Below are 23,942 nucleotides of genomic sequence, written 5' to 3'. Positions count from 1 at the left end.
TGAGCAGCACTCTTCCTACCTCTCCCTCCCATTTGCTCAGATTTTCCATCATCCACAACAGCCTCCTCCTTCAGGAAAGCATAGTGAGGGGTCAGAAAGCTAACACCATGTGCTTGGTGTGAAGGCAGGCAGCAGGCAGGGAGAAGGTAGTATGGGACAGAAGAGATATCTATTGCCAGGAAAGAAGAAGCAGGGCTTAGAATTCGGTCCTCAGAATGGAGAAATGCAGATTGGGACAGAAAAGGGGAAAGGTTCAGTAACAGCAATGGAAGTGTAATGGTGTGGTCGCCAGGAAAAGGGGAGGTTCCAGGTTCCCTGCACCACAGGGGTTTATTAGAGGGTCACTGGCCACAAAACTTGCTGTCTTCCACAGCAGTCTAATTAAAAGTGGCCTCTCCACCTGACACATGGTGGGCTTGACTGCTCACCAGCCCTCCTTTCTAGTTGCTGGGGTGAGACCTTGGTGCCAGCTTGAGCTGTGACGCTTTCCAGGGGATGCATGTATAGTCTGTTAGGAATGCACTGGATTCACAAAATATCTGTGGCTTCAGTAACAACTAAAATGTTTTGGTGTGAAGATGAATCTAGGGATCTCAAAGATCTTCATTCATATTACTTGACTTCCCTTACAACTTTATGAGTGAGGTAAAAACACCCCCAGAAAAGAGATGTAGCAATGTTCGGAAGGTCATCCAACAAGTCAGTAGTTATTGAGCATGTTACCGCTCCACCAGATTATCTCCTTTTTCTCTATGATTATTCTGCAAAATGCATGATGCCGCGATTATACATTACATATATGTTCCTGAAAGGTGCAGATAATTTTACAGCATGTGTTTAAATGCATTTCACATTCATTATATAATCTGATTTTCAAAGCAATCATGTAAAGTAAGTATGATTGAGCTCTTTATCTTCTGTGACAACAACCAAGAACCTAATTGTATGTCTGTCACCTAAACTCAGTCAGAAAAGCTACAGCACTTGCTTTCTAACCTCAAAGTTCCACAGCTGAGCTTTACTTGAGAATTATCACATTATCATGATCTCACTATTACTACTCTATTTATGACTGTTTTGTCACTATTATTTCTATATCTGTTTGCATCAAACCCATAGCCAAAATAGCTGGGCTTCTCAAAGTAACAAACAAAATTAGCATATGTGCAGGACCCCAATCAGCTAAAAACAGTCACCAACAAAGGGTTGTTGATAGCCTGAAAAAAGGACTAAACATCTACCATTTTTTTGGGTGAAAACAGAAGCGGGAATACAGATAATGTACATTCTCTGGCAAATATCAAAAAGAAAAGAAATCTGTCTTGCTGAGAAAATACAGCATTTATAGATAAGTCCTTTGAATTACATTTTCCTGGAAAACATGTCCCCCATTTTGGAACATTCACCCCCTTACTCAATGAATATTTGTTAAACAATTACAGATACCAGTCTCTAGTCCTCTATAAATTTTAAAGCAAAAAGTCCAGAGTTAGGATCTAAAAAGTACTGCCTGGATAGCACTGCCAGATGAAATACACTCATCCAGTCAAATCTAAATTTCAGATAAATAATAAATAATGGTTTAGTGTAGGTATGTAAATATTATATGGAACACACTTAGACTAGAAATATCATTTTTTATCCAAATTTCAAATATAACTGGGCATCCATATTTCTGTTTTCTAAATCTGGCAACCCTAAATCTAGTAGTCTATAAATAAGCTGAATGCCCTCTTGGTCAATCTCGCCATTATCTGTGATATTTTGTTATACAGAGTAAGGTAAGAACAAATAGAGCACGGTACCTGAAACAAGTTCATATTCTTGTAGAAAATACTTAATATATATAAATATCCAAAGTATTTTACATTAGCTCAGTGGAGCTATGTTACACAATAAACAGCTCTTTGGAAATAGACTATCTTTTTTAGAAGTGATTAGACATCATTATGGAAGGACTGAATTCATCATTTGTCAAATATGTATTATATATGATATTATGCTGGGTATATTTAAGTATAAATCCATCCATCCATCTGATTATTTCTGCTCATACAGAGTTCACATTCTAATACCCATATTTTGATAATATAAGCCAAGTGCTGTCAAATGTCAAAAGTAGTACATTTGTCATGGTACCTTTGCAGTATGGGGGAAATTTATTCTCAAGAGTAAACCACTCACGCCTTATATTGCAGGCAAAATAAAGCTTATTCACTGCAAAGTCAACTCATTATCCATAATTGTGATTTACTTTTCCCAAGCATGAGATTCTTATTGGTGGAATTTTAGAGAGCAATTTTCTGTAAGCGAAGCAATCCGGTGCCATCCTCTTCCTATCACTCAGTCCCTCTAAGGAAGTGATTCCCAACTTAGTGTAACTCAGGACTTGTTGAGTTACCAGAGGTTTTGATTCAGATCTGAGATAGGTCTGAAAATTTGCATGCTGCTGGTAGTGGGAATCACACTTTAACAATTGCTCTTAGCTTATTTTTGAATTTCTTCTATTGCTTGCCTTTCATATACACATTGACACCACAGCTTACCCTTCCATGTTCCATCTTTCTCTTCTATCCCCTTTCTTTAACTTTTGTTTTTCTCTTGAGGAGTTTGGGCACAGAAGAATCATACTTTGTTTCATTCAGAATGGTATTATTTTTATCGTTTCTTTAATTTTCTTGCTTCCAAAAACAATCTTAACTTTTGGTTTCCCTTCTCATAACTTTTAAGCTTTAGTAAAGGGAACACGAGAAACTCTAGATGAAATGAAATTCTGCTGTGTTTACTTGGTAGTGGATAAAGTGTTTAAGGTTGACATTTTCTTTTACTTTTAAAAAAAATCATTGAAGGAATTTAAAAAAAATACTCATTTTATGAAGGAAGTTCAAGGGAAATCCAGAGTATTCTATTGCTGCACCATGTGAATTCCACAGAGGAAGGAAACACATTAACAGCTTATTATTCAGAGGCAGGAGACTCACTGTCTCCTTAGGGGGAGGGGGCTAAAGTGATATAATGACAATTTTTTAAGAAAAGTATTAAGTAGTGCTTTGTCTTTTATGAAAAGCTCACATACCTTTATAGCTACTCAAAAGGCAAGAAAATTATTATTTCCATTTTAAACTCAAAGAAATTGAGGGTTATAAAATTAAGTGACTTGCTTAAGGCCACACATCCAATTAGAGGAACCAAAACTAAATCCAAATAATAGAACTCTGTACATTTGTCTTTCACTTATGCACTCCCCTTAAATTCCAGAGCTGTAGTCATTACAGAATATGCTTTATAACCAGGGCTCCTAAGTTCTTGAAGGTAGAGCTTAGCCCCCAACATGGATATGATATACATCTTATTTGTCTCAAACACTTGCTTTCAATACATTTGTGGATCATCAGTACAAAGTTACATAGAATTTTATTTGGAATCCAGATCTCAGAATTGATTCTCTGCAGTTGTTGAAAGCAAATATTATTTACCTTAAACCTTGGAGTAACTGAAGTGCTAAGCAGATACCCAAGCCAGTGATGATATAGAAAATCCACATTTCTTTCCTTTTATCTCTGTCATGCTTTCTTGGTAAGATTTCATTTTAATTAAATTATAGGTAAGATTAATGAAGCTGCCTCTAATCTTCTAAGCTTCTTTAGAACTTTCTAGAATCTTTTTAGACCAACATTTGGACTTTTTGCTTTGGATTTTTATAATTTCCCCTGGGCTGCTGGATAGTTGGGAGGTCTCACTATTTTTTTTTTTTTAATGCTTTCCTTTCCCCAAGATATTAGATAGAACTTTGTTTTGAAATGTGGGCCACAGTGAATCCAGGTCTTGCATTACTTCCATATGTTCAGGCTCTCTTGCTTTTTGGAAATCTAGACTAATTGTTCTTAGACTTTGTTTGGTTATGAACTGCTTTAGTTAGACCAAGTTTTGACAAATTACTCTTCTAAACTGCCACTGCCAAATAATTCTGCGATGAGAGAGAAGTTCGTCTCTTTTAAACAGGTGCTTTAGTGATACACACACACACACACACACACACATTATCAATTGTTCCCAGATGTGGCCAGTCATAAACATCATTACAAAAACCCTAACCTATTGAGAACCCACATAATTTACTGGAGATCTGAACATTACACTTTGAGCAAAACTCAGGCTTATAAGCTGACTTTACTTGGAGTTTTCATATCTATATTGTCTAAATGTGCAAACCCATTGCTGGTTTTCTTACAAGCAAATCTAGTGATTTGGGTTAACCACAGAATCCTTCAGTGAATTCATTGGATAAATGTGGTAATACACTAAAATAGACAAATTTTGGTAATACATACAAAATTTTATGGTGATCTAAGAAAAATGCAAATTCTCTATCTGCTAAGTCTACTGGAGGAGATGCATGAAAGGGGAGAGTAGAAATGTCTACGGTCTTCAAGACCAGCAAAGTCAACATTGGCAAAGAAGATACATGTGTAAATGGTCTCTTTGTCCCCCTTAATATGAAGGTTTATAAAGCAAAGAACAACTGATTCACATTAACAGCATACACATAGCTTTAGACAGTGCTCTGACTTACGCTGAGCTGCAAAGAAGGCAGAATTCATCCTAAGCAATGATTTCAGTTGTTCACTTCCAGGTTTGGTACTTTGTCTTAGTGTCTGTTGCTCTCCTCTCCTTCTATTCCCCAATTTGTATTTATGAGCTTTATGTCTTCTCCCTTAGATTTCTATAAGCTTGAGAAACAAGCTTGCTTTGAGAACTAATTTATTTTAATATATTGTATGTAACTCAAGTAGGTAACTTTCCCCTGGAAATATATTTTATCATTTAACAGTGTACTCTTCTGGACTGACCAGATGAGTGCCTTTCATGATAGGAACTTCACATTCAGTGATCATCACTGGGATAAGTGGCATTATTTGGTACAAGGAAATCTCTAAAATTGTGTTTATGGGACTTATATGGAAGCCTATCAATGGACCTCTTAATTTTGTGTCTGCTTTATTATGGAGTCATGGCTGGGAGGTCTCGTGATCTGAGTGCCAGAATCATAGATCCAGGAGGAAAAATACCTTGTCCAACTTCTCTCCTGATGATTCTATGAGACCTCTAGAAATGATCATCCATTCTTTCCTTGAACATCTCTAATTATAGGAATTAAATTTCCTGTGGAGGTAAGCGACCCCTTCTTATAGAAGCTCTGACAGTTAACCAATTTTTCCTTTCACTTAGTTGAAGGAAACTCCATAGTTTCCAAAGTTCTACCATTTAGAATCAAATAGAGCAAACTTAGTATCTCTTTCTTCTCAACCACTTACATATGAATAGTGCTAACAGCAGCTACCATCTAGAGAATGCTTGCTAGTACCAGGAATTGTTGAAAGAACTTCATATATGTCAAGTCATTCAGCCCTCAAAACAGCACTATAAGAAAGTCATTTCACTATTATTCCCATTTTACGGACAAGGAAACTGAAGTATAGAAAGATTAAGTCATTTTCCCAAGATGACAGTTCAGTAGTGGTAAAGTCTACACTCAAGCCCAGGCAGTCTGGCCCAGAGCGCCAGTTTGCCTCCTACGCTATGCTGCCCTTGAAGCAAACATAATACAACTGATATAGCACCAAGAGTCTTTTCTTTTGCGGGCTGCACATCTTTAATACCTTCCACTATGACTCACTCACATATCACTGCTTTGTGTCCCTTCACCATCCTAATCATATTCTCCACAATCATGTCCCAGTTGGTCTGTCACTTTTCAAAAAGGTAGTGCCCAATATAGATTGTGGTCTCTAGATGCGAACAACAGAGTAAGCAATAGAAAATAGGGTGAGTCTATCATTCCTATTCATTTCAGGAACCACAGATAGGGCTTAAGCTTACATCAGCTTTGTTGTAGTCTCCTTAAGCTGATGTTTCATACAGAATTTCCTGCAGATTAAAACTCTTTCCAGCTTTGCCTATATGACTTTGGGCTGTAATCTGGTAACTGGAGTATATGGGCTCCAAGAAGTTCTCCAGTTTGGGATCAAAATATGGTCTAGATCAAAGACCATATTACAACGTTCAATGCATGTAAGGGGTATTGTGCCTGAAAATTCTTTACCAGGCCTTTCCATTTGACCTTTCTTGTTCCTTAACGGGTTCTGTGACTTTGTCTTTTGGTGGCAGGGTCCTGCTCCTCAGAGGGCACAGATGGGCTTCTAGAAGGTAGCTGACAGTGGGCTCTCCTGAACATATGAAAGGCCACCAGACCTTCCCTCTGCCTGCTGTCCTGTTCCTCCCTCCCCACAACGCTCACCCTTGCACAGCTGCCAAGCACTCACCTGTGTGTACGAACATGTGCTTGACGTAGTTCTGTTTGGCGGTGAAAGTCTTGTTGCAGAGAGTGCACTCATAAGGCTTTTTTTCACCCTGCCCACTGGCTGTGCTGTGGCCGGCAGATGGGGCCAGGGGCTGTGGTGCTGGCAGCTGTGCAGTAAAGGTCGACAGGCCTGGCTGGGACACTGTCACAAACTGGGTCTGCTGGCCTGTCAGGGGCTGTGGCAGGCTGAAGAGGAAAGGCTTGGGGCCGCTGCCCGCGGGCTGGGTAGTGAAGAGGGCCGGCAGGTAGGTGTTGCCGGCTGTGCCAATGACCTGTGTGTTGCTGGTCAAGGTCAGAGGCATCCTCAGGTTGCTGGTGAGGGTTTCTGTCTGGCGTAAGTAGAGTTGGGTACTTGGCAATGGCTGCCCGATGGACGTGGTGATCGAAGGCTGCTGCAGGACACTCTTGTCGGAGCTGTTGCTGACAGTGATGACCGTGCTGTCCATCTCTACATCGTTGCTTCTTTCCGGGGAGGAGGCACCTGTCTCTAGTTGGTGTGGCTGTTGGCTGCCCTCAGCTGGGGCTTCCGCAGCCTGCTCAGGTTGGGTAGGTTCTGCTGCTTGGCCATCCCGTGCTGCTCCCTGCCCAAACTGCTGCTCCACTGAGTCGGGCTCAGTGCCTATGGAGGAGCTGACTCCCGAGTCAAAGCTTTCGCCCTTGGGCTCACTCTCAGTACCCTCAGCTTGGTCAGTGTCTTCCGTGCACTCCTCGGATTCATTGCGTTCCAGGATCTGCACCCTTTGCTGCCCATAGTAGTCATAGTCGTCCTCCATCTCCTGCTTGATGTGGATGTTGCCCACCAGGGTCTGGATGCGCACAGGGCGGGGCTGCTTGCGGCAGTGTGTGGTCTCAGGGGTGGTGGACAGGTAGCGCTCCATCTGCTGAGAGCGCTCGTGGATACGTGTGATCCAGCTGGGGTCTTCCATGTGGTGGTCCCGCGGAAGGCCGAGGGCAGTCTCGTGGTGGCTGACCACCGCGCCGCTGTAGAAGGAGCGCTCCCCGCTGCCGTTCTGCATGGAGCACGCATACAGCGCCGAGTAGATCCTGTCCACACTGTGCTGGGGGTGGCTCTGCAGGTAGCCTGACTCAGTGTCACTGCTTTGACCCGATGTGCCTGACTCAGGAGTGCCCCGTGGCGTGTCCTGGCCCGAGTCTTGGATGCCTGGGAATACATCGCCCACATTCTGTGATACAATGCGCGTGCACTCATCAATGACTGTTTTGATCTGCAGGATGCTGGCGGCCGTGAGAATCTGCAGGGCTTCCGACTGGGAGACGCGCAGCACGCCGCTGTACATGAAGTCAATGAGCTTTTGCACCGACTGCACTGACACCACGGATGGGATCTCGATGTCACTGTAGCCCAGCAGCAACTTGTCCTGGAAGAAGGGGCTGCCGGCTGCCAGCACGCAGCGGTGCGCGCGCAGCATGCTCCCGTGGATGCGAACCGTCACGTCACAGAAGTGGCCACGGTTGCGCTGCTCGTTGAGGGTCTCGAGCACGGAATTGCTGAAGTTGTGAAGGTTGATGCTGTGAATGCGCTCGGTCATCCCCTTGCAACTGATGTCACCTGCATGGCGAGAGATATACAAAACAGGGCATGGGGTCAGAGAGAACTGACTGCATTCCTAACACCTAGGACTCAGGCTGGTAATACCCATGGTCCTTAGAAGCAGCCCTCTGCAGGCACAAGGCGGGAGGGGGTTGTGTAACCGTGGGGAAAGGAACAGGTGTTGCACAGGGGTCAAGCTGTGGGTATAAATGCCAACGACAAGAATACTGGCTATCTGGTGTATTGAATTGACATTAATACCCACAGAGTTTTTGCCAGGGTTGTCAGTTGAAGAAAGCCATCTGGTAAATAGATGGGTCATTTGCCTGTTGACTGTACAACATTAACAATGGAACTGAAAGGCAACGGAGCGCTTGATCTCTTGGAACTCTACCTACACTTTAGACAAGCCCACGCCTGGGTCCTTTGAGAAAGCATACATTTCTCCTGATTTTATCAGTGTTCCTTGTTCACAGGTTAACAGCAATATTTATGGTTTAAAAGTATCCTTCCCTGCTTTTGCTTTATATAGCATATCCCCCAAATCTATACTATGAAAACAGAATCTCTCAGTCCAGACTAAGATGTCCAGTGAACTGCAGCTGCCCTGTTTTCCAGTTGAGGGTGGTTATAGTATGCAGCTTGTCAGCTAAAGGAGTATTCATCCACTGCTTTCTGCATCTCTCCATTCTTGTCATCTCTCACAACCTGTTTGAGTACTTTCTAGGGTGCTTGCATGTGGTATGGTATTAATCTGAATTGTCTAAGGCTTAAGGAAGAAGGAATGTTAAAAAGGTCAGACATGGAAGCACTGAATGGGAGACTGGAGTAACATATACAATCACATTTATCAAAGTAGGTATTTTTGATAGTGAAAGGGAGCACTATTAACAATTAGACCAGGGCAGCAGGAATAATCAGGACTGGGCGGTATGATCACTACATTGTAGGGTACTATACACACTTGGCTAAAGGAGAATCACCAAATAGCTCCCAGTAGGAAAGCAACAGATTGGCACAGGATGTGGATAACCTGACCTACTGCCACCCTTACACCAGAGTGTGCAGAGGAGGAATAATGTTGGGGACATTTGGATCACAGAATGAGAAAGAAAATAGGTGCTATAACATTAAGCCTCCAAGATTTCCTTTTTTTTTTTTTAATTTTATTTTTTTTTTAATTTTAATTTTTTATTTTTTTATTATTTTTTTTAAAGATTTATTTATTTATTTGTACAGAACTGGGTTACAGGCCAGAGATGCAGAGGGTGAGAGAATTCACCAGAGACAGAGCGGGGAGCAGAATAGGCAGATCGACGAAGTACACTGCTGAGGGGAGCAGCGGGCGGGTCAGGAAGAGGTCTGCCACGCCATGTGGTCGCCTCCGGGGCAGGCGGGAAATCGAACTCCTGAGGAAGTGGCTTTAGATTCTCAGTGCTGTGCTTTAACCCGCTGCGCCACCAGGGAGGGCCTAATTTTTATTTTTAACCTCTCCTCTCAAACGGTTCTAAACTTCCTCTCTCTAAATGAGTTTTTGGTAGGATTCATTGACATAACACTGGCTTCTAATATTACATAGGCTTCAGGTGTACAGCATTATAATTTGGTATCTGTATATACTACATTATGATCACCACTCAAGGTCTTGTTCCATCTATTACCATGCTATTGATCCCCTTTATGCAATGTATCCATCTTTTGCCCCTTCTCTATAGCATCAGTTTGTTCCTGTAATCTAAGGATTTGTTTTTGTTATCTTCCATAAGAGTGAAATCAACAGCTGTTAAAAAAAGACAAGAAACAACAAGTGTTGGCAAGGGTATGCAGAAGGGGGAACGCTTGTTAGTAAAAATGTAAACTGATACAGCCATGATAAACACAATTTAGAGGGTCCTCAAAGAATCATGAATAGAAATACCATATGATCCAGCTATTCTCCTTCTGGGTATTTATCTGAGGAATATGAAAATACTGATTTTAAAAGATATATGTTCTCCTTTGTTCATTGCAGCATTATTTTCAACAGCCACGATTTGATAGTAATCCAAGTGCCTACTGATGAATGAATGAATAAATAAGACATGGCATATATAAACAATGCAGTGTTCAGCTTATTTCAAAAAAGATAAGATCTTATTTTCTGTAACAACAGGGATAGACCTCGAAGGCATATGTACTGAAATAAGTCAGAGGAAGAAAGGTCCCCCATTTTTGCCTTCACAAATGAAGAATCAGCTCGTGAAAGATGAAGTGGGTTTCCAAAATCAGGTGGCACAAATGCTGACTATGGACTGGTGGCCCTGATCCCTTTTAGAAGTAACCCCAAAAGTAATGTTCTGCAAGCACAAGGAATGCCCATCTCCTCAGACACTTCCTCATCTGCCTTAGTAGAGAGGACCTGCTAGCTCGTCAGCCTTCTGCTGCTCAGTCTTCCCCTTGCAATCACGGGAGCACAGTCAATCCATCTCAGTGTGTGTGAGTAGATTCTTTCACGAATCCATTCATTTTGTTTCCAGTAATCTACATTTGATTAACTTCAGATGTATTCACTTAATAAATGTCTACTGGCTCTATGTTGGTTTTAAGTGGTGCACTTTGCAATAATTTTGGTTATTTTTTAAATATTTTTTACATTATTTTTCATTTTGTGCATTTTTTCATCTAGGTTGTAATCCCCGTGACCTTCCTTCCACCACTTCATCCGTGGGTTATCACCACGTTCCCATGTGCTCTTCCCACCCCCATTTTGTTCTTGTCCCCACTCTTCTCCTGTAGAATGTCTCTGTTTATAGTTTTCACTTTGCAATAATTTTTACATAAGAGAATTCCTTTTTCTGGCTTCCATTTAGGCTTGTTATTTGCCAAAAATACTGCATTCAGCTATGGTTTCTTCTTTTTTTTTTCCATTTATGGAAAATAGATCCTTTTTCTCAGATCGAAGATTTATGGTGAATGCCTTCTAACTGCGCTAATACAAAATAAGTACTCAGAGGCAGGCCCCCGATAATAAAGGAAGGAATGTTTAGGAAATCAGTCCTAGACCAAAGTCCAAATTCTTGCTGAGTCCCTCACGTGTGTACATGATGATGACAATAATAAAAAGGGGCAAACTTGTTTTTTGAAAGTGCTTACAAGGTAATTTCTAAATACTTTAGCATGTTACTTCCTTTAATACCAACAATAATCCTATGGCCTAGGTAGTCCTACTATCCCATTTTTCACATGAGGAAATTGACATCAGAGAAATTCAGACACTTGCTCAAGTCTATATAGGAACGGGTGGTGGAGCTGGATTTCTAGGCAGTATGGCTGTAGATTTCTTACTCTTATCTGCTTTGATGTTGAAAGCTTTGCTGTTGAATAAAGCCTGGCCCTTAGGTGCCCAAGGTCTGTTGTATTATAAATGTGTGTGAAAGGTTTGTCCAGCATGTCCTCAGCTATTTCTCGAACTAGCCATGTATTTGCAAGGAATTTACATTTCTAGGGCTTGTGACCTACATAATTTCAATCATTGACTTTAAAGAACTTTCTATTTTAATTTTATAAATGGATACAAAAAACAGAACAATTTGTTCCTGGCACTAAAATGTAGAGTTTTCTAGGTACAATTTTACTATCATGAATGTCTTTTTCATTTAAGTAAAATAGTAAACACTAAAACTGGTTGTGTCCCTGATAAGATCACTATTTCTGAGTATGATGAAATTACTTTTAAAAATTTGCCTACACAGGTGAAAACACTTTAAAGACATCTTTGCTCATAGCATCAGTCGTAATGATATCACTAGAGATGTCATATGGTTAAGAGTTGGCTTCTTTTTCATAATTCTTAGAAACTATCACAATAGTTAATAATATCCACATAGCATTTTATAGTACTCATAAACTTTTTTCATGTAAAGCATTTCATCTACTACTTGAACAACTCAACATGTTTTCAGGACACTTCTTATTACTATTTGATGTAAGGGAAGTTGAGGCTCTTGGTGTCTACAAGACTTATCCAAAGGTTTGCACAGCTAGTGATAGGGTCGGTTAGCACCCATGCCTTCTGATGCTCCTTTCACTGAAGAACGAACACTGAGTTGCTGAGGAATGAATCCTGGGTTGCTGAAAGATTTAGAGCCATCTTAATTGTCAGAGAAAAGAGACACTGAAGTTAATGAGGATGGAGACTGCTTTAGAGTTGGAAATGGCCAACAACAAAATCTGTCAAAAATCACACACTCAATCTCCTAAGAAAAATTCACACTGCTTGTTTGACACAATTTGTCCAGTCTACCAAAAAAAAAATGTTTGTTAAATAGTCTGAATTAATACTGTTGCTGAAAAATTGTTGCACTTTCATTAAAACTTCATTACAACAGAAACAAACTTAAATCTGACTTGACAAACTTAGTGGGTCTTTTATAGACACAATCGTTAAGCAGCTTCCTGAGTATACTGGCTGAGTATACTGTAGGAGCAGCCAGGGAAGTCTGAGTGGGTTTTGCTGATATGGGTACAGATGTGCTGGGGGACCCTGCCTCTCCATTCAAGCGTGCCTCATTCCTCTAGCACACAATGCTACAGCAATTCCTTTCCCAGACTTTCTTTTATTTTTAACTCTAATACAGTGGGAAAAAGTTTCTGCCACAGCAAAGCCATGTCCAGGCTTTTGTGAAACATGTCCTTTTCACCCAGTGGGCATTAATGTATAGATTCCAATGGAATAAATTTGAAATACTCTACTGTAGAAGATTTCTCCCCCATTGAAAACAAATCTTGATTAGATGGTTATTCAGAGACTGTATAGGAAGGAATGGTGTGAAAATGCTAACTCCATTCTTTCCTAGATTGGCACTGAATAGGCATTTGGGCTATTCAAAAAAAAAAAAAAAAGACCTCTTAACTATAAAACCACAAAACTTTACAAAGATCATGTGTATTTGGGGACATCAGCCCTGCCCAAAAAACTCCCACAGTAGTGAACCTATGTTCACTGATGACAAAATGAAAAATGTGGTATGGATTTTAAAATGATAACCTGCCCCTTTTTGATTAGAGTAAAATTATGGAGTCAGCCCGTGATGGCATTCACCACATGCAGCAGCACTAGGAGTGATCATCACTCGCAGTGGTTGTGTTCTGAGAGAGAACACAATATGGACAAGGCCAAAGCAGGAGAAAGGGAGTGAGCACCAAAGGGAAAATCTGCTGGTGGTGAAATAGGTGAGAGAGGCCAAGCTCTTGGTTTTGTAGGGAGCCCTCTGTTCCCTAAGCTGTGGGCGTCCCAGGATAGGACTTAGCATGAGAATGAAAAGCTGCCTGTGCACAAGGGAAAATGAACAAGAAAGGAAACAGCAGGCAATACAATCTCTTTTAATTAGGTGTGAAATCCAGTCCTTCCTCAGTCCGGATATATAAAATGAGACTATGTAAGAGTGAGGCGCTCTAGAGGGAGATGGGAATTTGAAGTTCCCTTGACTTGGGAGAAAACCCCAGTTCTTAAATTAAAACCACTATGAATTTCAGTCAAATCAACAGGCCTGAGTCAAATGGCAGGGCCAAAAAGCCCTTGAGCTTTCAATCTGGGCCGTGAGGCTCAGATGAAGTAAGTGGGTCAGCACAGAAGTAAGATGGCCAGGTTTCCACACACAACCTCTGCATCACACTCTCCCACGTCGTACCGGGACATGCTGAATAGGTGCAGGCTGCTTTTCCTCTGTCAGGTGCTTAGTGATTATACCTTTACATGCGGGGGCTACTTACCAAGTTGATTACTAGGAAAGAGCCACCTCTCTGCACAAAGCAGACAGGCATGCTGGAAGCCAGTCTTCTAATCGCTATCTGTGGTCCTGTCAGGTGCTCTGACAGCAGTGTCTGCTTGACTTGCATGCTGAGGGGGATTTGCTGAGCCTCTGTGCTACAGGACGTTGTCTGTTCTCAGCTTCTACCATCTAGAGCAGCTGACCCTGCACACCTTTCCCTTTCTTTTCCCATCTCACCTGCATCTTCACAATTTTGGAAAGTGGGAAGGGTGGGGTGGGGGGCACTGGGGAAATCACTTCTGCAGGTGGAAGTAGACAGGACACCTTTTTCCCCTGCCCTGGGATCCATACACCTCGGGTACCCCAGCTGCCGCTGCCCCTGCAGGCAAACTGAGCGAGAGCCATCAGCCTAGGGGGGGTGGGGGTGGGGAGCTGAACTCTTCACTTAGCCATTTTAGGGTGAAAGGGCGAGACTTTGAATTTTCTCTCAGTGAGAGTTCTCTTTCATCTTCCAGATAATCTAAGCCCAGGTACCTTTTGAAATTTGATGTTTTCTCCACAGGTAACAAAGTTCTTTTCACAAAACATAAATCAATGATCACCTTTCACAAATTTGACTTTCAAATATATTTTCAGGAATACACCACTTATAAAAGTTTGTACTTTTGTAGCCACTGCTTATTATTATTATAAGTAGACATTAAAATTACCAACTTGCTTTAAGTATTAACACTGCTCCATTTAGGGTCACAGGACTGTGTTGGGTAAGTTATTCATATTACTTGAATTTTCACTCACACATTGGAACATTTCTAGAGCATATTTTAAGTATTTAAATGTTCTTAAGAAATACATGGATAAGATAGATAATGTCAGTGACTTTCTCATTACAATCTCAGAAAGGTCTATGTTTCCCCAAATTTTAGACCCACTATAGATTCCTTTAAGCTGCCTTCGACTATTTGAACTAATCAACGTGTCTGAAGCTCATGCAATCTTCATTACTACATATGATACATCAGGCCTGCTGACCTGGTATATTGCCCATTTACTCTGACTGAGCTGACGCTGCTAAAATCAACAATCTTAGTCAAAGTGACAGAACTAACCTTTCTGAGGAGAAAGACTTAAAGATAAAAGTTGGATTGAAAAGGAAGACAGAAAAAAAGAAATGTAGATAATAAAGCTATGAACTCTAGAGGAATACAGCCATATATTCTTAAAATTATGGAAATCAACTGTTATTTAACAAAATTTGGTTTGAGTCAGGTGTCTGTAGGAGATTCCCTTTGACATTAACAGACTAGGAAATACCCTTTAACCTTTTTTGACTAAAAGTAGATATTGTGGTATAAATCGAATAAAATGTAAATACAAAGTCAATATGCACTTTTAAATTAGTGCATTTATTTAATCTAGAGCATCTCAGGTCACCTGAGAACTTTGAAGTGCTTCACACAGGAGGCCAACTTTTCTTTGTTTTTCTCTCCCTTCCCTCCTCCTTTCTTCTTTCTTTTTGTTATTTTATCATGTTTTACTAAGCTTAAAATGCCCATTTTTTTTAAAGATTTATTTATTTGTTCATACAGAACTGGGGTACAGGCCAGAGGCTCGGGGCGGTGAGAGGATTCACCAGAGACAGAGTGGGGTGCAGAACAGGCAGATCCACGAAGCACACTGCTGAGGGGAGCAGCGGGTGAGTCAAGAGAGGTCTGCCACGCCATGTGGTCACCTCTGGGGCAGGCGGGAATCGAACTCATGCTGAAGTGGCTTTAGCTTCTCAGTGCTGTGCTTTAACCCGCTGCGCCACCAGGGAGGGCCAAAATACACATATTTTAAGGAAACAAAGGGACAAAATTGTGAACTAGGAGGAAACTTGCTCCACAATCTTCATGCTCCTCCCCAAATCTGGACTTATCCTTCATTCCTGACCTCCCTTCCCTCTCTTTACTCTACCAAAGGTAAGAGTTGTAAACTGTGTCTGAAGAATGACAAGTGGAATTTTCAGGTCCAAAGATGCAATGGCAGAGGGCTCTCCTGGTTTTTCTCTGTTAGCCTGGATCTTTGGTTTGTGTGATTTCAATGTAAGTTCACTGTTATTTCTGAGGGACAAAGACATGTATGCTTTTATGTCCAAAATTGCAAATGTGACTGGTAGATGGGTGGGTGAATTTGCTTTTTGCGGCCATTCAAACTGTCACCAATTCATTTGTGAAAACATTTACTGAGCGTACTCTGGAGTAGGTGGAGCTAAAAACATAGATGATGCAAAATCTAAAACAGTAGAAGAAATTTATCCATAGGACCTTTGATATTTGAAATGTATAATAATCCACCAACCGCACACCTAGATCTAAGTGATCTGGAAGAGCTGCAATGGCTTTTGACGTTTTTTGGAGACTTAATGACTATAACTAGCGTCGAGAATCAAAATTTAGGTCACATTTCAGCGACTTTATTGGACTCCAGGGCATATTTTTCTTTATTTTACCTATATTCTGATTTCTCAGAATTTCTGGAAAATGTGCACTTAAGCCATGATTAGATTGTTTTACTGAAAAATAAAGGCCTTCATGTAAATAAATGTTTCCTCAAGAACACTTACTACTGTATTGACTAGTCTTCTCAAATCAACTTAAATCACTTGAGTTATGAGGTGAGGATATACTCAAATAATGAACCAACAAGTAATTAAACAGCTACATTATGGAACCAATTCTAAACTTAAGTCAAAACTTCAGTTTTGGGTATTATCAAGCTACATGAATTTCTATACTTTAGGCATCAGATTCCAATGGAATGAAACACTGAAAGTTTGAATACCTTTTTTATTCTCTTACACTATAGTTTGTGAAAGCTAAGTTTTAACTCTGTGAACAAAGGCATCCGATAGCTATAATTCTAGACAACATTCTGAAAGAGACCTATACCCCTCATTCTAAAGCTGACATGAAATGGTTGCTTCTTGAGGAGGGAAAACCCGCTGGGACTAAGGAGAAAAGTCAATGAAATCTAAGGTTGATGCCTTTAAATCCTCTTACATTGTAAACCTTTTGAGATACCTTTTAGGAGTTTGATTTTTTTTTTTTCCTAAAGCTCTTTCCTTACAAATTTAGCTGCTGCCCTATTGTAACCTTTTTCTTTGTTCACTAAATCTGAGGAACAAAAACAGAGATGCCACATCTGTGGGTGGGATACAAAAAAAAAAAAAACGAACAAAAGGATCTACTTAAATGCACAGTTAAAGTATGCAGCTTGAATCTGGCTTTGGATAGACTTGAAAGAAAGATCTATATATTTAAATGTACAGTTAATAAGTTTGGTTCTTTAGTTTGCTTGAAAAGAGATAAGTTTGAAATGTGTTTACATAAAAACCAGCATTTTCTTATTACTAACCTGTTCTTTTGAGTTTTACATCATCATATACTTATTTATTATGGGAAAAATAAAATTTACCTTTAGTACATTTAAACAGTCCAGGAATGGTATTTCTTTGGAAAATATCATTAACAAGTAATAAAGTCTACTTAAGTAAGAAATTAATTTTTGACTTTGGGAAAACTTTCATCTGAACTTCAATGAGTGAAAAAACAGAACTGCACAGTGTCATTTAAGAAAGGCTTTTGACTAAAATAATCACAGAGCTTCCCAATTCACAAAACTTCCTTTAGTCCTCTTTTGTTGCAGCAATGTTCTGTAACTGCTTTTGAAGCAGATCTTCAGATTCATGCTTAAATGTTCTCTTTGCTTGCGTTTTTCTAGAAAAAAAGTTAAGTTGCCTCAAACGTGACAACTAGTTTTCAAGTATAGTTCTGTTTCTTGGTAGGAGGGGACTACACTATTTCTCTGCTGGAAAATGTGCACTTAAGCCATGATTAGATTGTTTTAGTGAAGAATGAAGGCCTTCCTTCTGGTGCAAAGCAGTAAGAAAAAGCCAAGGAAAAAGGTATACATTTATTTGCTGGATGACTGGTTAAGAAGGAAGCACAGAGGTGATCTGATGAGGGCCTGCTTAAGAAAGGAGCTGAAACTACATCTCAACTGCCCACCTGGGGTGATCCATTATAGAACCAGACACGGGATTTCCTTAAGAAAGAATAAAATGTAAGTTCCTGTTGGCACCTGCTGAGATGAAGAAGATCCTAAATAAGTGTTGTCAGAACTCAAAACCTTGGGAGGCACTGGTAAATAAGTGAGTGCTAGGCATATTAGTAATTGTCCTAATAGGAAGTCAGATGATTTATTTTTATTATAGTCTTCACATGTTCTTCTATATGTTTTATATATTGTTTCTATATAAGAGAAAAGCTATTAATCTGTAAGTCTTTTTAGCGATAGCTGACATTCTAATGACTTCACTTTACTGATTTGATATTATTTTTTCCTCATTTTTTCCCAAAGAAAAGTTCTGTGCCAATCCAAGAACTTGACATGTTGCCATTCTTTGCATGTCCTGTACTCCTTATTCATGCTCTCTCCTTTGTTGAATTTATTCTGAGTCCTGAAATTATTGTACTTTCTCTACTTATCACATCTTAGGTTTCATCCTTAATTCCCACTGCTAGTTGAGGTAATAACAGGTAACATTAATTTCTTTTACTGTAACATGGCAATTGAGGAAGGACCAGCCTTATTATACAAAGTTCTGGACGCTCATGCCCCAGGAGTTATGGCTTCTGGCTCAAGTCAGAAGCTAAGCCCAGAAGACAAAGCCTAAGACAAAGGGTTTTGCTTAGGACTCTAGCTCTTCTTAGGGGAATTAAATTGGACCATTTCTAGGATGAGGAAGGGAGGCTGATACTTTGGAATTAGACTGAGGGACGGTGCCATGGTTTGAGGTGTCCGCATGCACACAGCTCTTCTTGGGATAACTACTTGGGACATCTGGAGGCTGGACCTTGAATTGAACAGTGATAATCTTGGGGCTTGGCCCATGCTCCCCAGCAAGAACCACAGTGAAAAACATCTCTAAACTCAACTAATGCTAGTGCCTGGCAATTGGAAACAACAGGCTCAGTGGTGACCTGGTGGGATGAACAGGCAGCATCAAGATGGAGACCTTCTGTAGATCTACCCTGCACTCCATGTGTCTTGTGCAGAGATAGGGAGAGGATGGGAACTCAGAAATTTGTCTAAATTTCTCGATAATTTAGTGACAGGGATCTCAGGTTTAACTTCCTTTAGAAAAATAAGGAAACGTTTCCTGCACCTGAATGTTAACGAATAAATTTGAACTTCTGACACACATATCATGTACTTTAGTTTTAAAAGTATATTACTGGTTATTGTCTCTCCACTGTTTTGTTCTTCATTGTGCCTGTCTCATCTCAAAATGAAGACTTCAAGCATCTGGAGGCCTTGTGCCTTCCCTTGTTATAAATACAAGTGGCAAATTACTCTGTCTTTTAGACTATCTTGAGTAGGCCCTATCTGAGGTTTTGTATGTTTATTTTTGTAACTCTGCACTGCACTTCACAAACATTCTGACAGTAAGTGGGGATCTCAGGGTGTACCTGTTGTCTTAAGTTTGTCTATATTCAGTCACAGGAGGTGTTCCCAGTTCCTGAAGTTCTGTACAATGCTCTTCCCCTGCCCTTTATACTCTACGTTCTCTCACCAGTAGGTAGCCACAGCTCTAGTTTCAGTACAAATTTAAGGTCGTAGGCAATTGGTTTTTTTAATGCATTTGCTGAGTTTTCCACAAACTGTGCTCCTTCACTTATGATTTCTGACACAGGCCACAGTGTTCTCATCTTCCTGATTTCATTTCCCCCAAGAGATAGCTCGTTGGTCCTTCTGTCAGTTAAGGATTCGGTGGAATTCAAAACTGAGTCATATTTTGTAATCCAAAGACAGAAGCGATGACTGATGTGTGATGCGACATAAGAAATGATCAGGCCAGACTCCCACTACTCCAGCCTAACTTGGGGAAGCTAAGCCACTTGGTAACAGATGTTATAGGGATATCTGTCAATCAGCTTTGATAATGGGTATTTTTATTTGGATAAACAGTGTCTGGGATTGTTTAGAATATTTTCACTTGGTGGCCACTGGGTGTCCTCATTTACAAAGTAAATATTGAACATTTAGTGTAGGTCACCAGGGAAAATAAAAGACACTAGTTTTTTTTTTTTCTTTGGCCTTTATATACCGGGTAGAAATTTATTGCTGAACTCACAACCAGGTCAGATATTAGTACTATTTAAAAGCCGGTCAGGTCAAACTGTTAACATTTATAACCAAAAGTAACCTCTGTAGGTTCCAGAAATGAATTTGCAAGGCTGTCTCCTCCATGGAGGGGAGTGCGATCCAGTTGTTAGAATGAGCCCTTATTCATTTAAAACTGGCATGAATATTTGATTGTTGGCCTATGGAGCCACGGAGAGAGGAGCAGAGAAAGTCTTAATTTGCTCTTGAAAGAAAAGAGAATACCAAATATCTCCATGGGATATGTGTTAGATTTTGCTTTCACCTCAACTTTCCCCCCCAAAAACCAATAAAAAATAATTATGAGAAAGATAAAATGTATTCTTTGCCTAGCAAATCTTAAGTAATAAAAATTCTGCAACAAGCTGGGTCATATAATGATTGTCAATCATTTCATATTGAAGGACAAAGAATTAGGTTATCCTTTCTGGACTAGTCATCCCACCTACAAGTGAAGGTAGAGGTCACATAGTCAACAAAAATTTACAGATTCAACCACTCCAAGATACTGAGGATGACACATTGCTGGACAATCACTGTATATTCCTTTAGTGATTTTTGCATGTTTATGATTGTCATTGCTTCCAGATTTATGTTATAAATCAAGATATATACATCTGTTTCTGAGGAGATTCTCTCCTTGCAAAGCAAAAAGGATTTCGATCTCCCCACTTTGCAAATTTCTTACACTCAATATACAGACACTCTTATGACTATATAACAGTGTTTACCTTCAAATGCACTTAGTCTACTACCTAACCTTTCAACAACAAAGTTTACTGTAGAAAATTTTTTTCACTAATGGACACTGTTAGCTTAATAATCATACTCTGGCACGCCATTTTCAGTATGTAACTGTTCAGTGGAATTCCTTGCCATGCCCAACAAATTATACAGATAATATCTGGGAGGCTAGGAAACTTGTAAGCTATTCATTGCCTCTGGAGATGTTCTATAGTTTTACTGGCTTTGCTTAACAGCCTTTACCGTCATTAAAGGACTAACCACTCAAATCTCTAGTATAGATGTCTATTGCTATTAATCAACTTTTTAAATCCACAACAGTGCACAACAGCCAGGTCACTGTCACCCTGAGATTCTACTAAGGATCACAATATATGCATTCCAGCCAAAGATGTGTACATTCCTGGGATAGGTCACATTTTCTGACTTTTTAATTAGTAGATTCATTTTTGAGCTATTGTAACCCTGAAGGCACAGATCTGCAGAGCTCTCCTGACTATGTTTTACCCTAAGCCTTTTCTCCTTTCAGTTTCCTCAGTTTTCTCCTTTAATTTCACTTTTAGAACTTCTTGAGGCTCTGCAGCTGAGTGCCACACAGCGCAGGTCTTATCTGATGAGTTGGCGCCTGGTGTGGTGTAAGACACACTGGTGTTTTGTTCTTGAAGTACAGGACTGATGTTCTGAAACCTAGACTCCAACACAAAGGGGATCATTAGCTCGTTTTAAGTGTCTCTTTTCTTCCCTCCTGGCCTCCTCCTACCCACCCCAATACTTCCTTAGTCCTGTGCACTGGCAGCAGATGGTAACCATATTCCAAAGCTGAGTATATACACAATCGTGCCACGGAGAACAGAGTGGCTTCAAAGTTAGTTTCTATTCAAGTGGGATGGCAGAGACTTCTGGAGGAGTGAACTCATCTCTCATTCATTTAATCCCCTATTCATTCAGCCAGAAATTTGTTTTCCTACACATCCTTCTACTGTCCAGCCAGTTGAGGGAGGATGGGCGTGAAGAACTCTCTTGAGGGTCCTTTCAGCAGGAGGGCACTAAAGATTCTGTGCCAAGCTCTTGTTTCCCTGGGCCAGCTAGGCCTGCTGCTGATCAAATCATGCCATTCCCATGAGAGGAGCTTGTGAGCACTGTGTGGGGGGTGGATTTCTCAAGAACTGTCTCCTTGCTGGACTGACAGCCACATGCTATATGCCCAAAAACAAAGATGAGACCCAAAGAAAGGGTGAAGCAAGGAGGAGGTTTTGGGGTTACAGAAAAAGGGGGGTGGAAGTAGAAAAGCCTTTCCTTTTTGTTGTGTCAAGGTTTTCTGGAGCTTTCTCCTAATCATCTGTTTGAGCATCTTGAAAATAAGTATCTATTTTCATGATATCTATCAAAAACAGGCACCAGATTATCCCACAAAGTTGACCTTAACCCTGCCATATTGCTACTAGAATCAAAACATGTAGCAGTCTATACCCAACAGAAATGATTCTATTTTCCCCTGCATAAAAACAAGACAGTATTTGTGACATACTTTGTTTTGTAGGCCTGCTAAATTAAAAGAATCAGATAAAAAATCAACACCTATACTTTTATAAACGGGCTGAATGCTCACAAATGCACTCTCTAATTTTTTGCAAGTTCTCCCCATCACATTCACCCATTTGTTCCTTCAACAGATTATTTCCAGAGCACCTATTCTGTGCATACACTGTACTAGCTGCTAAGGATCCAGCAGTAAACAAGATAAACCAGATTCCTGCCTTCATAAAATCTTCTACCCTGCCAAAACAAGCATTTAATCATTTAAACGCTAGAATGTTATTTGAAGAGCAATAATAACACATCTTACCTAGCATTTCTTCTGAGTCTTTCTCAAATATATTTCTTGACGGTTCAGAAGCCTTTAAGCAAGATGTTTTGTCTTAAAGCTCTCTCTTTCTATTGTTATATCCATTCCTTTCCGGCTACAATGTTGAGAGTTCAGATTGCAATGGTTACCTTTAGTGTGGGGGGTGGGGAGGAGGAACTATAACCTTGAGGATCGTTACTACTTTTCAAGCTACTCATACATTTTATCTGTAAATATTGTACCATCTAATTTGTGTCTTCGGGATTCTGCTGATTAGCTACCAACATGTGATTTAGGCAATACTGCATAGGAGACGAAGAAACCATGACTCAGTAAGTTATTATTTTAAGGCTTTGATTTAGGATTTAAACAGACTTGCACACAGTTTTGTGTAGCATTTGATCTGAAACTACCAGTAAGAGACTTGTAGCTCAAGAGCCATCCTCATGTGTTCTCTTGGATTCTATACTCAGCAGCCAAAGTGCTCAGGAGTTGAGAAGCAAGTGTCGAAATTATCTCCATGCATTACCAACAACTATGTGGGGGTGCGATGGAACAGCAAGACTTGTTAGGTACAATGAGCCGAAAAGTCTTACTGAATTTCTTAAGATTATATATATTTTAACTACGTGAACTGCTTCAAAATGGAAAGAGGTAACTGGGTGATTAAGAGGGATTCTCCACTGCAGTGAAACACAGTTACTCTTTTACCTTTACCTCTATTAGCTCAAAATACTCTGAAACTATCAGGCAGACAGTTTTTCAAAAAAATAAAAACCATGCACTGCTTTTGTTGTGAGAATGACTCTGGAAAGGGCTTTCTGATGTGCAGTACTGCAGTTCCCCCTTCCCAGGACCCCATGCTTTACCTGTTCAGGTATTCGGGCTGACAGGTGGCTCCAGGGACAGGGCACCTAAGGGTGCACAGGTGGATCCTATAGTGTCCTCTGGGGGGGGGTGGGGCTTACAGATGGAGTTAAATGGATGGACTAGATTTGTGGTGGTTTCCTTAGAAATGGACAAAAATAGCTACTCTTGCATTAGAAGCCTACAGTATTTCCCTGAAGAAGTATTTTCCCCCTGAGGTTAAATTCTTTTTTTTTTTTTAAGATTTTTATTCATACAGAAGTGGGGTACAGGTCAGAGATGTGGAGGGTGAGAGGATTCACCAGAGACAGAGCAGGGAGCAGAACAGGCAGATCGACCACAAGTACACTGCTGAGGGGAGCAGCGGGAGGGTCAGGAGAGGTCTGCCGGGCCATGTGGTCACCTCTGGGGCAGGTGGGGATCGAACTCATGCAGAGGTGGCTTTAGCCTCTCAGTGCTGTGCCCCAACCCAGTGCGCCACCAGGGAGGGACCCCCCTGAGGTTAAATTCTAATGGTTAAAGTTTTTGTGTTTTCCCAAAGACCTGGAGCCATGCTCTGTAGTCCATGTTTATATCCACCTTTCTTCCATTATCCCTTTTGCCTCTAAGTACCCA

The 23,942-nt window shown here is 40.5% G+C and overlaps 1 protein-coding gene across 1 annotated transcript in view; it reads right to left on the bottom strand.

The window, feature by feature from the left end:
- The window catches only part of ZBTB20 (zinc finger and BTB domain containing 20), a 40,092-nt gene that overhangs the window by 4,498 nt on the left and 11,652 nt on the right, over nucleotides 1–23,942 (bottom strand). Inside the window, exon 3 of the mRNA XM_004675200.2 lies at nucleotides 6,324–7,931. Within this exon, the coding sequence (XP_004675257.1) occupies nucleotides 6,324–7,931 (1,608 nt within the window). The remainder of the gene's footprint in view (nucleotides 1–6,323; nucleotides 7,932–23,942) is intronic.

Source organism: Condylura cristata, unplaced genomic scaffold, assembly GCF_000260355.1.
Source record: "Condylura cristata isolate star-nosed mole 26May11 unplaced genomic scaffold, ConCri1.0 scaffold00003, whole genome shotgun sequence".
Lineage (NCBI taxonomy): Eukaryota > Metazoa > Chordata > Mammalia > Eulipotyphla > Talpidae > Condylura > Condylura cristata.
The sequence above is the reverse complement of the archived record's forward strand: the minus strand, read 5'-3'. Positions and strand labels throughout refer to the sequence as shown.